The following is an 18,307-nucleotide window of genomic DNA, read 5'->3' on the forward strand; positions in this document are numbered from 1 at the left end:
ATATAATGGCCACCTACTCATAACGGAATTTTCAAATGGTCTCAGCAATAACTGAATATAAACATTTCTTCTTTATGAAAGGTCACCTGTTCATAACGTCTACTCTCATATGATCTAATTATTCATACATAAATATATGCATTTTGACCTGCATATAAAGGTCACCTGCTCCTAAAATCTCTTCTATTTGGTGAAATGAGTGGTCTTTATACACAAGTTTGTATAACGTGTTTTGTTCATAATCAATCATGAGGTATTGAATAATCTCTCATAAAGAAAGGACTGTGTTAATTGTTCGTTACATGCAATAGAGATATTTGAAAATAATTAAGGGAACAAACAGCATGCTTCAAACCAACTGGAATAACCTCTTATTGTCTGCTTTATGCGCACAGAAGGCTTGCCTCATTAGTTCGAGTTGTAAAGTATTTAGAAGGTGGTGTTCAAAAACTTTATGTCATCTTGCGTGTGCATATATTTTTTAGCGGTTTATGTTCATTTCGAAATTAATAGTGTCCAGCTTTGAACCAGACACGAATAAAATGCACAGTGGTTCTTTACGATTATTAATATGTGTGTGTGTTTTGGATTTTTAACGTAGCTCTAACAATTTTTCAGCCATATCGCCACGATGTCTGCAGTGTGGCAGTTTATAGTGATGTCTAGCACTGGGGCATGATGCCGCAGACATGTAGCATGATGTCCTACCCAGTCACATAATCCTGACACCAGGCTGACCAGTCCTCACACTCTCCTGTTAATGCCGAGTGCCTATCGAGGCAGCTGTTCGTACCATTTTTATAACTATTTGGTATGACTAGGCCAGGGTTCGAACACGCGACTTCCCGCATCCGAGGCGGACGCTCTAATCACTAGGCCATCGGAGCGGTCATTACTATCATTAAAAAGTCTCCACTTTTTGCAGGTTGTACAAAGAGAATATGGCATTTTGACGAGGGACTCAAAAAGTGTGCGCAGAAAGGGTGTGGAATACATTTATGTTTTTCGAAACTTTTAATGCTGAGTTTATTTCTACGAGAGGAATGGTATCTTTTGCAGTTGATACGCAGGAAAAAAGAATGGAAAAGAAAGAGTTACCATTATTGGTGAGATTCCCCACTGCCTCGTGGATCTCGGAGTATTCCAGATGAAAATAGTGATTTTGCCATGGTTGGTCCGCCAAACGTTTCATTTCTTCCTTATTCACACGATCATCCTTACTCACAGGATCATCCAATGATACAACGAACATACTGAAGGCAGCATCTGCCGAAAGTAAACAAATACTATTACGTCACACTGCGCGTTTTATACGTCATCTTGATCTGCGAGTAAGCATACTAGTTAGCATTTTAGAGAGTTGTGTTCTGTACAGGGTTTGATGGGTTATGAAGTAAATCATATTTCTTGAAAAAATCATTTAAAAATTAGGGTCTTGCTTGTTTTACAATCGCGTCAGCTAAAAACACAGTTTTCTTAATATATTGGCTTCTGCAATTTTGATTATAAAATAAACAACCGCTTTTGTGTTTTGTTTACTGGCCAACTAAGATTGCCTCCTTTACCTCTGACCTATATCATCATTTCGATCACGCATATTGCTGAGGTCTTCAGGTCACCGCATAAAGCGAAGGTCCTCAGGTCACCGCATGAAAAGACCATCCCATCTTCAAACAGCCTATTATGGCATCACTTACTATTTTGAAGAAACATCATCAAACACAGCTGACCATTTATCACTGCATGTTGAAAGAAGGTGGTTTTTGGGTCAGTTAGCATTTACTACATTACATGCTGACCAAGCCGTTTGAGTAAGGACATGACTTAAGTAGGTATTCCATTGTTTTGTTATCCTAAAGATACAGATATATTGCTGTTAAAACATTTCAGAATGATATATATATATATATATATATATATATATATATATATATATATATATATATATATATATATATATATATATATAAGTTATAAACATTGTTTCATTACCACAAATCGAAATATATTATATGCCGCTATATACGCTTTTAATACGTAAGTCGGTGCTGCATATTTTAACTAATTTTTAAAAAGTTGTCCATAAATACACTATTCCACAGGTAGCATCTGCTCACCTTACTGTCCATGGCACAAAGTCACGTGCCTGTTAATATGTCAGAATTGCCTGTTGAGGGAAGTAAACATGAACTCAGTAAAGAGATGCATAGTAACGAATCGAAAACAAGGCATTTGGAGTTTTGCGGCACAGCAACACGAGTAGGTTAGACAGTGCCGAGGCAATGGGAGTGAAGTGCTTTGGTCAGTCACAAACTACGATACCCACATTGATTGTTGGGGGCTATTATTGTCATTGACTGCCCTAGTCCATTCCACCATCCGCATCTGTGCAGATATACGTATATTTCATTCCGTTTGCTAATTTGCTTGCAGACCCTTTTTCCTATCGTAAACTCTTTATAGTCGTTCGTTCCTATTGAACCCATTCTTTGTTTTTTTGATATTTGGATATGTAATATAGCTTGCCAGTAGCTTCTTTTGGCAACTATACTGGACGTCATGTTTGGGCTGTCAAGTACTCAGAAATGGAATTACCCCCATTCCGCCTCAATAAATTTTGTGAATTCGATTCCCCTGTTTTCTGATTAGTTTATTTATAACTGTACTCTGAACTGGTGTAGTATTTGCTGCAATCAGAAGCAGCCTAGCTGAGCTATTTCCATGAGTGAATCGTGAAATCCACAATACATTGCTATAGTCTGAGCTGTGCCTTGACCACCTGGAATCTGTAAAGCTTATATACCATACAGTTTATTGTCCACTATTAAGAAGGTCTTCTTTTCACTTACTTCTTCAAAATGACACAAATCTCAACACTGATTTGTTCTTCATCTCATACTTTTGACATATGTTCTCTAAATGTATTTTCTAGTGATTAGAAACGATAGAAAATCTCACTGGCCATAAATGTACCATTGCATATGCCAGGTGTACTTGGAATATATATATATATATATATATATATATATATATATATATATATATATATATATATATATATATATATATAACACAACTTCAAATAGTATTGATGCAATAAATTTCAAACCAATATTCCAAAAAGACAAATAAATTAAAAGCTACAACAACCATGAATATGTCTTTGATAAAAAATACACCAAAAGGACACAGATAGCACATTCGTTGGTTCCCATACAAACAATTGGATTTAAATAAGATAAACTGGTGAATAATATCGACAAGGTTAAACATCTAGAGGTTGACCACGATCTTCTAGAATGGTATTAATTCTGATATGTTGCTTATTGAGGAGGCGGATGCATTGACATAAACATTGACACATAAGATATTGGATTTTGTTTGTACATAACAGCACATGTATGTTTTTTGGTACCGAGAAGTCGGAGTAAAGTGCCTTGCCGAAGGGTACACGAAGGTAACTGACCCAGGCTGTTCTGATGTTTTGAACAATGGAACATCATATTTGTGTAAATCTTTATATGTATGCTTTTATTTGAAAAAAGCGTTCCAACAAGTACCTTCTCGTAGTATCTTTGTCCAAAGTTGGTGATTGTTACTAATACCAGGGTTTTTTCCAGTTACCAGAAGCAGAATCCGATCCCGGTGCCTACTCAGATGGTCGCCGAGGAGAAGATGGGTAAAGATCCTGCTCAGTCCAGATCCCAGGTTGCTTCCAGCAGGCTATTGAGATAAAAAATAATTACTTAAATAAGAAAGAAGATTATGTCATATATAGTTAATATTTTAATGATACATAAGTCTGGGTCTATATTTCACTTTAACTGTCCAAAATTATAGTATGGAATTATGTCAATATTTTTTTTTCTTCGATTGACAGTGCGGAAGTTTTAAGCTGTCGATTCAGTCTTTTGTACATTATTTTCACTCCACATTGTTGAAATGTTATAATGATTAAAAGTTTTCAAAGCTTCATAGTAGCAACTGAGAATAATGTATGTTTTGTTTTACCTGCATACATTAAATACCTATACGTTAGTCTGTTTCTGTCTACCATATGTCAGCGGGGTCAGTAAACTGAAACAATTAATAAATTTGTTTAACTAACTGGTGCAGTAAAATATCATTTATGTATAAATGCTTCACACAGAACACTTATCCACACACGCAGGTTAAACAGGCTAATAGGAACGCGTGTTAATGAATCTAAAGATCGCTTGCACCGTTGCAAATATACGACATCCCAGAGCTATACCCATTATGCTCGCTAATATCGTGCAAGGCATTGGACAAATGAAAGCATATATTAAGGGGAGAAACGAACAGTTAATATTATCTGGTCATTTTAAACTGATGATTGTCTCACCTTATGCTGACGTTTCGCCACATCATTAAGCATTCGGATTATCGTTTCATAGTTACAAACTGTGCAATGTACGTGACCTTCTTTTCCGTACGTAATCAGAGTGTAGAATTTTCTTCTCTCTGAAGCAGAATATGAGAAATGAGTGTAAAATCTTTTTTTATTATCAAACTGTCATGTGGCTGAATGTATGAAGAACATTGGGGTTAATAAACAGTACCAACATAAATAATTTTGACTTTAATCCCGTATAAATGTATAAATTAACTTGACCGTCAAATTTAAAGACATGGGCTTTAGATATTAAAATGGATAATAAACTGCCGTTTGAACAGCCAGATTTATTTTTATTAATTTCTAACAATTAAACAAAAAAATTGGTAAAGTCTAAGATATTTTTCACGGTTATTTAGAAACCAAAACACAAAACAAAACACAATAAAAATCAAGAAACATAAGTACACATATATAAACTATAGATGTACATAGGAAATCATTCACCGAGAATTTAACACCATAAAAGCCATATATTTAAACTATAGGGCTACTGATGTTACCGATGAGTGATCTCAAATTTACATCTGAACGTTTGATGGGTCAATTAATCAAATGCTAATTTTGAAGGGTTTTTGAAACGAGAAAAACAAATTTGTTGATCTAGTGGCCATTGATAAAACGTTTTTACCTAATATAATTATAATAATGTAACCTAGATAATAATATTAATTAGAAATAATTGCAATGTGTAGTTTTCGCTTTGTCTGTTTTGAAATATATGGCTTAATCAACAAAATGGGTACATTATTCTCAAGCAATTCATGTATTATCTGGCATTGTATTCTATCTGAAGTTTTTCTTGTAAATTTGTCTGTCCCTGATGAAGAGCTTAATTGGCTCGAAGCTTTGGGAATCTGTTTTGTCACTGCCCTTATTGTTACCGTCATCATCTTTTCGGCACATTATTCTGATCTATACAACTATGCTTCTGACAAAACATTTATCTTTGCTCATTGCGACCTTCTTTTTATTGGGGACTGAGTGGACACATTTGATTATCTGGTTTTCAAAAAAATGAAATGAAAGCGAACTCAAATAAGTGTCAAGCGACTACACTTGAAGAGAAAACTTACGAATATCTCTAGACGTCCTCCTCAAGCAAGACTAATATTACCATGTAACATTTTTTTCCTGGGTAGTAAGTGTTTATTCCTAATTGATTATGCCTTAAAAGTATAGAAAATGGCTATTATTCCGCACAAACTTTCCTTTTGTGACCAGGACAGTGATATTTAAAGTTTACCTATTTTCTAGATCATTCCAGATATATTCAGTGCTGGGTAAACTTGGAGTAACTTCTAGAACTTTGTAGAACTTTCCAGTAATATACATAGCAATATAAATACAGGGGCCTTAAACCCCATCAATTCAGTTGAGTTCCAGCTGCCTATGTGGATACATATCTGCATTTACTGAGATGTCATCAAGAGACTTCAAGCATCCGGCAGACGTATTGTGCAATGTCTACATCCAATGTATCAAGACAAGAGCGAAAAAGGACTTCGTGGAAGCAACTGTTAAGATGTGTGAGGCCTACCAGGTATATTTCGGCATGCCTGTCGGGATCAAGACAAACCCTGGGTACCTCATTTCACCTCCAAGGACAAAAAAAGACTCTGGAAGGTAATATGGACAATTGTTGCTAGGAATTTTATGTTATAAAATTTGTTAAAATTTGTTAAATTGCAAAGGTTTTTAATTTTCAAATGTTTTACACTTTTCAATGTTATTGAAAAAGATATCATATGTCATATACGAAAAATCTTGCGAGAATCTCTTATACCTTAGTCATGGGTGAAATAAATGTATCTGTGTAGGATGGCACAGAGGGATAAAAAGACCCATGATGTTCGCTATCCCAAGAATCTGGCGGAAACCCAATCACCACTTAATCAACTGTAACTTCTAAATGGTGGACCCATCCAAACGTGTGACTGGCCATAATGCAACTGCTATTACGTATCTGGACCTAACTTCATCCATCGCTCCGGTTCCACGCTGCCATGAGCTCCCTGTACCCACCCCTCCGGAGAAAGAGCAACCGTCTTTAGAAGAGATCAGCAAGTCAGAGAGGTTGTAGATCAGGATGTCAATTTCAGAGATGGTGTTGATGAAAGATACCCATTTCCACCTTCTTCACTCATCAAGATGGGCTCTGCTTCTGCCACAATGTGACCAGTCTCTTCGAGGCAATAGGAATCGCTGTAACCAGAACGAGTGGCGCCTCTTCACTGAGAGCTCATCCAGGAGCCTCAAAGCCGTGCTGCTCCTTAATGGGGACAAGTACCCGTCTCTTCCCCTGGCTTACTCGGTGCACCTCAAAGAGGATTGCAACAGCATTAAGACCTTGCAGGAGGCATTGAAGTATTATGAGTACGGATGGGAGGTCATCGGAGATTTCAAAACGGTAGCATTCCTGATGAGTCTCCAAGGCGGTTTTACCAAGTTACTCTGCTATCTTTGCCTTTGGGATTTCAAGGACACCAAGGCACACTACCACAGGCGGGACTGGCCACAGCTGACCCAGTTCTCTGTGGAAAGAAACAACGTCAAGCCGGAGCCAATGTTGGAACCCCGGAACATGCTGATGCCACCAATGTACGTCAAATTAAATTGGGCCTTATGAAACAATTTGTCATAGGTCTAGATAAGGAGTCGGCAGCCTTGAAGTACCTTAAAGACTTCTTCCCTAAGCTGTCTGAGTCAAAGGTCAAAGCCGGTCTCTTCGTCGGACCATACATAAAGAAGATCCTGGAGTGCAATAAATTCCCCAAGAAGCTGACTAGTAAGGAAAAGGCGGCTTGGAACAGCTTTTTCGCAGTGGTTTGGGGCTTTCTGGGTAATCATAAGGCCGAAAACTATATGGAGCTGGTTCAGGCCCTGGTGAAGAACTACGGCATAATGGGCTGCAGGATGTCCCTCAGAGTCCATATCTTTGATTCTCATCTTGATAAATTCAAGAAGAACATGAGAGCGTACTTGGAGGAGCATGATGAGCGCTTCCACCAGGATATACTGTACATTGAACGCCGCTAACATGGACATTATAACGAGAACATGATGGTAGACTACATTTAAGGGCTGATTCGTGAAAGTGATTTACAGTATAGTTGTAAATCTTGAAAAAATACTCACTTCTAAATCTTTTATGGTTATTATTTTCTTACTTTAGTATGAATACAATTTAATTTTGATTCATGTCGTTTTTTTTTTACTCTATGTGAGCGAAAAGTAAAACATTCGCCTGTTTTCTCGTTGGGAATAGGTAAGTTTCAGACTATCTTTATTCCAGTGCCATGAGCAAAGGTTGTGGGAAATAATAGTCATTTACTATATTTTTTTAGGCATAAACAGTTACAAAATAACAGTTGCTACCCAGGAACAAAAATCGTAATACATAGTGGACATGTTGTGAAGATTCGGTGATATTTCCGAGAGTCACGTGGGTTTTATAATAAAAACTTTAATAATTAATTAACAAAGAATCGTCATATATATATATATATATATATATATATATATATATATATATATATATATATATATATATATATATATATATATATATCTGTAAAAGGTATATTTAACTTGATGAAGTATAGCATTTTTAACGATGCTTCTACTTGGAAATCTCTTTCAAAATTGTAAAATGTACAAATAAATTTAAATTGGACTTTTTTTCCTAAATCGGTTCGCAATGTACCTCCATAAAGAGAATTAACGGAAAAAATCAAGTTAAACATATCAAAATCTGTTTGGAAAAAGTACGTCCACTTTTCAAAGGCTCAGTTCATGTCATGTTTTAGACTGAAAATGATTTTATAGTGTTTTACGTGTCCATACAATTCTTGGGCAAACTCGAGAACGACAAGAATGTCTGCAGATGCAATAATAACCTACACTTGACTTGTTAATCGCAGCGTTATTACAATTGGATAGACTTGTCCAATAGAACTCTTAATCGCAGCGTTATTACGAATGGATAGACTTGTCCAATAGAACTCTTAATCGCAGCGTTATTACGAATGGATAGACTTGTCCAATAGAACTCTTAATCGCAGCGTTATTACGAATGGATAGACTTGTCCAATAGACCTGTTAATCGCAGCGTTATTACGAATGGATAGACTTGTCCAATAGAACTCTTAATCGCAGCGTTATTACGAATGGATAGACTTGTCCAATAGACCTGTTAATCGCAGCGTTATTACGAATGGATAGACTTGTCCAATAGAACTCTTAATCGCAGCGTTATTACGAATGGATAGACTTGTCCAATAGACCTGTTAATCGCAGGTTATTACGATTGGGTCCTCATAACTGAATAATTGAATATATACACCATATTATTCATAGCAAACGTAATTTAAAAAGATTTGTTTAGGTCTATATATACATTGGTCCTAAAATTCTAAAATGTACATCATCAGGCAAAAAGTCTGGGAAGAGGTGGAAACGTTGAGGGACTAATTACGGTTTTCTTCGCAATGCAAGATCAGCGATTTCACCAAATCCACGGTGATTCTGACCCGTTTATGGTGCGAAACGTCCAGCAGTATGATGAGATCTAGCCCTGAAAGTCAAAACAATGCATGAGCCTGGAAATTAGGTATCTTCTTACCATTTTGGGGTGAATCCAGATTTAATTAAGATGTTGCATATTCTATATCATACATGCAAAGAAAGACGAAGCATCTGGGAATAGATCACAACTTCATTTGGAGTTGTACAGTGTCATGTGTTTTCTGCGATATACAATGATAATTATGTAAAGTATACCTTATACAAAACTTTAATTGGAGCACGAGAGAAAAATTTGAACCCGAAGGTTCGAAACCCATTCCTTATACTTGAATTATACCTGAACTAAAATGCACTCGGGTTCGTTTCCGCGTGCAACGTTACCCGATACTAGTTTATTTACGCCTAAAGTTATTTCCCAATACGAGGTTCATCCAATGGTGTACAAGCGAAGTACTGGCAGTGAAAAAAGCCATAAGCTGAAGCAATTTGACCGTGGATTGCACCATAACCAAGGTAGTTATAGACTCGAGTCTATATAACAACACAATCCGTGGGCTGCACCATAACCAGGATAATTATAGACTCGAGTCTATGTAACAACACAATCCGTGGGCTGCACCATAACCAGGATAATTATAGACTCGAGTCTATGTAACAACACAATCCGTGGGCTCCACCATAACCAGGATAATTATAGACTCGAGTCTATATAACAACACAATCCGTGGATTGCACAATAACCAGGGTAATTATAGACTCGAGTCTATATCACAACACAATCCGTGGATTGCACAATAACCAGGGTATTTATAGACTCGAGTCTATATCACAACACAATCCGTGGATTGCACAATAACCAGGGTAATTATAGACTCGAGTCTATATCACAACACAATCCGTGGATTGCACAATAACCAGGGTATTTATAGACTCGAGTCTATATCACAACACAATCCGTGGATTGCACAATAACCAGGATAATTATAGACTCGAGTCCATATCACAACACAATCCGTGGATTGCACAATGACCAGGGTAATTATAGACTCGAGTCTATATCACAACACAGTCCGTGGATTGCACACTGATCAGGGTAATTATAGACTCGAGTGTATATCACAACACAATCCGTGGATTGTACAATAACCAGGGTAATTATAGACTCGAGTCTATATCACAACCCAATCCGTGGATTGCACAATGACCAGGGTAATTATAGACTCGAGTCCATATCACGACACAATACAAGTTTTGTGATAAAGCTGCTAAGGCACCCTTCTTATTCAAGCACGTACTGATTGTGTTTTTCAAACTACATACGCAAGCAACCTTTATGGGCACAATCTTCAGCTAAAGGTGTATGTGAAATATACAATTGCGTTCTTTCTCGCTATCCGCATACTGTGATAGCATTACTTGATACATTGGATGTTTCAGTATTTATTCAAAATTTTTAATATATTCAGACATATGACGCATAACGCCACGCTAATTGATAGATTATTGTCTGTTTTCAAGCTAGTCATTTTACAAGTGAACAGATGAATTTAATTCATTTATAAGTTGCTTGCATTAAAAGATGAAAAATACATGTGTTCTTATAATTTTTCGAAAGCTGCTTATTATAATATTAATTTCGTCAAGTAGTTCTGCTGATCTGATTTGATATATTATAAGCAACTTCACGTTCGCACATGCATACCATATATCATTGCATTTGTACGTGACCATGACTCCCGTAATACACGGTTCTTGACTTTGATTTTATTGTCTTTGCTATAATCTAATACATAACCGAATCATACTGTTACAACATGCACCCTTTATAAAATAACGGAGGGTGAATCTCCTTAATGCTTAATAGAACTTATCCCACAAACCACTTCAACTTTGGACTTCACTTGTGTATTTAGTGAATGAATTCATAATACCAGAACGAGGTTCGCAAACATACATGTTTTTAACATTAATATGTGCACAACCTGGCGCTTCATCTATCCTTCAAGTCCATTTCCTTTTATTTTAATAATTTTTACGGACGTGACTCTCTCTCTCTCTCTCTCTCTCTCTCTCTCTCTCTCTCTCTCTCTCTATATATATATATATATATATATATATATATATATATATATATATATATATATATATCAGTCTTCACAAAGGTTGCAGTCGTTTATGTGGAGATAGTTAATGTAAAATACACATTTTCAGAGATCTTCTATTATGTCTGGCATGACAAAAAACTCGATTGATATTTCTTTCAAGTTAAAATGATACATGAATGTAGGACCTACTATTTTCGCTTAACGGTTGTGCCTTAGTAATATTCCTTCGGTATAAATGATTTTAGGTGTATTAAACAAGAACGTTTAAAAAGTACGTTAAAAAATGTACATTTGTAATGCTCCTTGGAATCTTTGAGGAAAAATCAACGCAAAGGAAATTGTTCCTATTTACAAAGTTATGCTATCATTCTGCAGTGTTGCTTCATAAACATTTTTAGTTAGTTGTCTTCCCTTTCGTTTAAAAAAAAACCTTGTTAGATGTGTTTCGCTTCTTCTCTTTACTTAAGTTTACAAACTTCAGATAGGATTGAGTTAAATTGATTAGTTGTACACTTTGTCTAAATATCATGTGTGATATTAATATGCCATTTAATGTTGGAAAAGGACAAACAAATCAATAATTCTTGTGTAAAATCTCATTTCTTGATAAAGTCAATAGAATATGTTCAAAAGAATGAATTTGAAAACTATGGATTTTCATTCGATTGCAGATGGAAAATATTGTAACCGTTGCATACCGTTATTTCTAAAATTGTTAAGACGTGAAAACATACCTTGATCATTATTTTTGTTTATCTTCAGGAAGAAGAAGTCTTTCATTGCTTTCACAACTTCATGTGCAAACCGTCTACCTATAAAATTTAGTTAATTTTTCTGTTTCAATTTATTACATAAATCTTTAAGAAATGTATACTTTTGTATATTCGCATCGATATAAATCAACATATATACTTTCTGTCCATTAACAACCTCGGATATGCTTGTTATGAAATTAGACATGAGGTTTGGTTCTGATAGCCTATTATGGAACTCATTGTAAAATCAAGGTTTATTCTGCAAGTTCTTTTCAATCGCAAGTATTGTTCAGAAGTAATTATTCTGAAAAGGAGCTATACATTATCATCGAAATAAACATTTATACATTAGTATTGCAAATCTGTTTGAAAGCGGAGGATTGTGGCGGAAACTGGTTGGTGATAGTGACGTGACTGGATTTAAAAATGTCAAACTGCATTGAAAGCAGATTAGTTTCTGTCCACGGAGTTATGGCATAACCACGGGTACTAGCTGACTTCCTTCATTAACTTTAGACACACCAAGAATTATCTAAACAATATATATCCTAAGTATTGCAAAGGACTAAAAGTTGATAACAACAATCTAAATTTATTTGGCTGACAAAGAAACAGAGATTTGTACATATGATGTTTGAAAAGAATGCTGCGCTTATCATGCTAAAACGTTTATTCCCAGCCAAGTTAAGATACAAATATAATGGTATACGAAGGAGATAATAAGTGTTATGTAGGTATAAGCGAGCTTCTGATAGAACCCAATGCCGATATTCGGTCAGACGTTCCTATGTAAACTACTGATCTGAAACAACAGGATCGATTTAAACCATATTCCTCAATCAGTATTCTGGCATTATGTTACTGATCTACATAAATAACAGAAAAATTAACCTCTTCTTCCTTCCACTCATCCATCCGTTACACACATACATAATTTCTTGTGAGCCTACTTTCACAAAATGAATCCGTATGATCCCATGTGTAATTCGCCTGACACATGACTTTCTCGTGACCCTGTAAAACGAAACGGTCATGGCATTGGAACTCCATCGTTTTCCCTATTTCGCTATCAGACTGAATAGTTGTGTCGTTTGCGTTCATCATGTTCAGCTTAGGGCACGCTGTAAAGATTATTATATAATAAAAATAATTTAAACAGAAGCAATCGATTATTTTATTAGACGGCATTTTTTGCCCTCTTTATTGAGTTCTAAGAATATCTCAGCGAAACCAGTTTAATGTACACATGCCAGAAACTATTAAGTGAATGTTCAAATAAAACATGAACATAAACTCGTTAGGAACAATATTGACGTGAATTGTGCATTCAAGTTACGCACACATATATTAGCAAAATAAAATAATTATGATGTTATTTCATTCCATAATGTTTAGTCCCGAAACTATTACATTTCAAACGAAATACAGAAATGTGAACGCAGGAAGACGTAAGAACATGTTGAGGTAGGTAGAATTTATTTTGTCTCCAATTAGTAATACGTAATGAATACATGATATTTTGTGAGCGGTAGTTCATAAAATAACTTCCTATTCATATTAACGAAACGAAATATCATGTTTTAAGTATCTATTAGTTACCGCTGCTTTAACGTTCAGAAGTTAATATAAAAATGTTAGGAATGGAGTCTGTGACAGAGCATTTAAAGTGTTGCTTGAAAGGCTTCATGACTACTGATTTCCACTTTCAAATATTAATCACAGTGATGTGCATCTGATAAGAATATGTATACCGTTTTTTTTTCATCAGAAATTTAAAGACTTAACAATTGATAATTGTTTGAAAGGGTTATTAACAAACATCTGGAAGTTTCGTTTCGGAACCCAGCATTGTTATATCTCTAAGGTTTTACTTCGTAACTAAAACGTATGTACATATTATAATACTTGAAAGACTGCAAACATTGTAAATTTAATCTTTGTTGTTTCCACTTCTGAAATTCTTGCAATATTTTCCAAAGTTTTATCTTTAACAATATCGTTGGTAACATTAAAAATCCAGATATATCAAATTTATTGCACTCCCACTCGGCGAATATGTATTAACCCCATACGTATGAAGCTGTGACATGCAGTAAACAAATAAAAATGTTAAATAGATGCCCTATATCAAATAAATGTCGGCGTAAAAACCTAATGATACTTATATTTTCACAACATTGTAAAACCAATCCAATACACTTCCACTTAATTAATTACAGAACAGCCTTAAGATTTAAATCGAATTAATTAGTTACAGAACAGCCCTAAGATCTAAATCGAATTAATTAGTTACAGAACAGCCTTAAGATTTAAATCTAATTAATTAGTTACAGAACAGCCCTAAGATCTAAATCGAATTAATTAGTTACAGAACAGACTTAAGATTTAATTCGAATTAATTAGTTACAGAACAGCCTTGAGATTTAAATCAAATTAATTAGTTACAGAACAGCCTTAAGATTTAATTCGAATTAATTAGTTACATAACAGCCTTAAGATTTAAATCGAATTAATTAGTTACAAAACACCCTTGAGATTTTAATCAAATTAAATAGTTACAGAACAGCCTTAAGATCTAAATCGAATTAATTAGTTACAGAACAGCCTTAAGATTTAATTCGAATTAATTAGTTACAGAACAGCCTTAAGATTTAAACCAAATTGATTAGTTACAGAACAACTTCACAATTTAAAATTGGCCACTATACTTGAACACATGGCTAGTAAGACGTTTCGCCCACTGACAATTTCAAGGTGACGTTCTGAAGACAAGTAGTATATTTTCTTAAATCTATTGTATTAGATATCCATGTTTTTGTCTTGCTTTTCATTTCAGGATGTTACATGCTTTGTAACACGATCTAGGCGAGATAGTTTTCTTCTTATAGGTGAGATTGCCAAATCTTGATTGGAACAATTATATGGCAATATTGCTGCCTGCAATGAGATTGCGAATGGATTTTATAAGTGGCTCTGACAAGAAACATTTCAATTATCTCATGCAAGCATTCAATTAATTTTGTATGTTTTTAACAATCTGTTGAATCATACTCATATAAAATACAAAAAAAGGTTAATTTACTTGGCGAAAAATGATCTAAGCGACCTGCTTAACGAGTGCATTTTTCTTGTTGCTAGCTCATTTAAAACAAACTTGCAATAAAATGAAACATTTAGTACCTGAAATTAGGCCTAAAAGTTGTAAACCGTGTCTAGTTATATGAGGAAAAGCAAAATTAGCTGTTTTCAAAACTAATGAATTACAAGGTATGCGCAAATCATTTGCTCGGGAACTTGTATTGCAAACCGTCAAAAAAAAAAGACGAAGCGAAATAAAATAATGTTTTAGCTTATAATACAATCCTATTAGTAACATTAACTTTTCATTTAATAAGTGTCAGCTGAAAAAAAATACTTTTAAGTCTTTATCATGTATTTGTGTTTAGATTTTAAGTCTTATAAAAATATTGTTCAATAAATTGTTTTAGAGATCAGTAAGTTACTACAGTCATCGTGTTAGGTGGAAGAGGAATAACTGCTACTTATAAGGGGAATAAGTACTACTTAATTGAGTAGCCATATAGAATTTAGTGTGTTCGGTGTAACAATATTTAAAATTATTTTTGCAAAAGCTTTCAACACAAAGTTGTTCGGCGACGATAATTTCTTCATAAGTTAACAGTATCGATATTAAGAACATAACGCAGAAAGTGAAAATGAAATTGTTAATAAAGATTTTGACTTGACCATTGACAAGCATTACAAATACGAGGAAATCAAACGTGCAGGAAAAAAGTGAAATTAATGCAAAAAAGAATACCGAGAAAGCCCAGATAAAGCATAACTAGAAAAGCATACTTTAGAGGTGGAAGCATTGCAAAAATGTCTAACAGTGGTGAGACAATCAAGACTTTCTGTGTAAAATAGAACATCGAGGCTTCTAACAATCAAGTAAACCAAATGTGCATGGAACGTCTTTAGGAAAAGTGACCAACTGACCCAAGAGAATATAAGCCGAAACGAAAAGGTGCAACTCTTGGTTGAAGCTTTGACTGCCAGAGGAAAAGGTCCATATCAGCTATTCAGCAGAGATTAGAAACTATAATTTAGCGTTGTCATGAAATCGAACAGACGGTATATCCTAAAATTACAATATTGCAAGTGAGAAGCAGCGTAAACTATCATCGTGGAAATACAAACGATTCTTTTAATTCCTAACGGTTTTCGCCAACCTTGAAATGCATCTAAAAATGAAAGAAGAACTGACTCTTATTGATGATAGTAAAGAAAATGTTGATTTTAAGTGCATGAAACATAACTCTCGAGTTCTCGTTAATGCAAGTAATAAATACACATGGCACACAGCAAGCCATGCTGGGTAAAGTGTTAGGCCTTTAAAGACAAAGAGGTATTTACTGTATCTATTAACGGTCTAAAAATCCCATAAAATCTGCATAAATCATTAGCAACAACAGTATAAATAATAATAATAATAATAATAATAATAATAAAGGCTAAGTGGTACAGGGCCATAACCGCAATCGACAGGATGCGGGTTCGCATCCTATCATCAGAATAACCTATTGAAATGCGTCGCTGAGGATGTTATCTTCCTCCAGTTGCCTCGGTACAAACTAATCTTTAGTTATTTCAATACTGTGAAATAGCAAATCAAACAAAAGTAAAGTAAACTTGTATTCAGCTCTAGCAGTTTTTATTACCTACGTTACCATTTCATATTTCAAACATCTACACAGATACCTCTGATTCATTGAGAAAAAATCCCTACTTTCACAGAACCTTTAACTAACCAAACAAAAACACAACCTCAACACCGTTTCTTTATTATTTTCATTGAGATAATGTTGTTACTGTTTACCAACCGAGTGAAGTCTGTGCTCTGAGGTGGCAGCTGTAACTGAAATGTTGAATACTTCTCGTATCTACAGTCATAGGATTCATCATTGTTTCATCGGGTAAAAAGGGGGAGGGTATGTCATTGAATTTTTTCAGCTTCACTTTTACGGTTCTTTATAATCAAAAACTGAAACCTCTAAGTCAAAGAAAATGACTAGCGCTAATAAAGTAAATATAGAGGAAGGCACAGTCTCCAGAGATTTAACGTACGCCACAAGTTCACATGCACTAGAGTTTACGTTGTCTTAGACATGTGGCTCTTACATGATACCCCTAAGAACTTATGACCTTCGAGCCTAATTACGTTGTTATACCAGACGACGAATCGACGATATGGAATGAATGTGTGTAATTATTACAGTTCCTAAATTTCGTATAAACTATTCTGATCATGTATAGTTCTTGAGTGGTTGTTGGTTAATTTATATATTAAGTCCGATAATTTTTAACAAACAGACAGGTCCTTGTAGGATATTTTGTATACAAAGAATATACTAAATAAGTCCTAAATGTAATTTAATATTTTTTTCTTTGGATGATTTTTAAGACTCAAAAATGGCAGAACCGGAATCCGCTCATAATCGTAATATCTATACTACATTAAAAGAAAAACATGATTGGGGGGGGGGGGAGATACACAGAGAAAAGGTAGTAATAACAACTATACCTCGCACACAAGAGAAGTTCTGTATCTCCTCCCATTGTCCACTTCCGTTGCAGTGAATCTTCATGTAACCACCTCCATTGCATAAAACATCGCATGTCTCGCCTACGTCTCGAACGCATCCAGGTACAACAGTCACACCTTTGTTGCTGTATTCTTCACATTTGCTTGGAACTTAATAAGAAACGTCATTTATAAAATATTGACAACAGAAATATCGAACAAATGCGAACATAACTGCAAGACACACGCAGAGAGAGAGAGAGAGAGAGAGAGAGAGAGATCAGCAGTCCAGTCTCATCTACCTCTGTGAAAAACACTCACTGGTCCACACTCGCTAAACTAGTGCATCAAATAAATTGGTACCTTATAAACCGTATTTGTATTGATAGTAACGGAGGTAACGCGGCGTTTAGCAATATCAACAATACATTTCGAATAAATTGAAGATTAAAAATAGAAGACGAAACAGACGAAAACAGCTTTACCACAGTAAAACGAAAGACTTCTTCTTTCCATTCTTTGCTTCATTTTATTTTTACAAAGTCCGGAAAAAGAAACCTTTTAAAAGACATAGGTGATGTAAATTACACGGGTGGAACAGTAAAATAAAAGTTTAGCCGTATTCCATGACCATTTGGTGACAATTTAATTTTGAAAAATATTTTCGGAAAGACCAATACAGCATTGGACACAAAGAGTGGAACAGAGTTTATCGGGCTTATTTTCAGGAATATCCTTTGTAAACGCAAGTTATAACAATTAGCAACCAATACCTTTAAATGGTCTTGAACACCACATCCATACAATTTCAACCGAGATATCAAATATATTCTAATTAGACACGTAAGTCGTTAGTACTGCTCTTAATAGGTCTAACTAGCAGATGTAAAAACAGATGTTGTTTTGGATAAGCTAAACA

General features: G+C 34.9%; 1 protein-coding gene across 2 annotated transcripts in view; it reads right to left on the reverse strand.

Annotated features, from left to right (window-relative positions):
- Window positions 1-18,307, reverse strand: part of LOC149779228 (uncharacterized) — a 47,163-nt gene that overhangs the window by 11,974 nt on the left and 16,882 nt on the right. For both annotated transcript variants that reach the window (XM_089938590.1, XM_089938589.1), the window contains exons 3-9: window positions 17,389-17,559; window positions 12,755-12,925; window positions 11,784-11,861; window positions 8,895-8,993; window positions 4,367-4,485; window positions 3,561-3,723; window positions 1,099-1,266 (exon numbers count right to left, since the gene is read on the reverse strand). In XM_089938590.1, the coding sequence (XP_089794716.1) occupies window positions 1,099-1,266; window positions 3,561-3,723; window positions 4,367-4,485; window positions 8,895-8,993; window positions 11,784-11,861; window positions 12,755-12,925; window positions 17,389-17,559 (969 nt within the window). The remainder of the gene's footprint in view (window positions 1-1,098; window positions 1,267-3,560; window positions 3,724-4,366; window positions 4,486-8,894; window positions 8,994-11,783; window positions 11,862-12,754; window positions 12,926-17,388; window positions 17,560-18,307) is intronic.

This window comes from Sinohyriopsis cumingii, chromosome 17 (genome assembly GCF_028554795.1).
Source record: "Sinohyriopsis cumingii isolate HCF-2022 chromosome 17, ASM2855479v2, whole genome shotgun sequence".
In the NCBI taxonomy this organism is placed as follows: Eukaryota; Metazoa; Mollusca; class Bivalvia; order Unionida; family Unionidae; genus Sinohyriopsis; species Sinohyriopsis cumingii.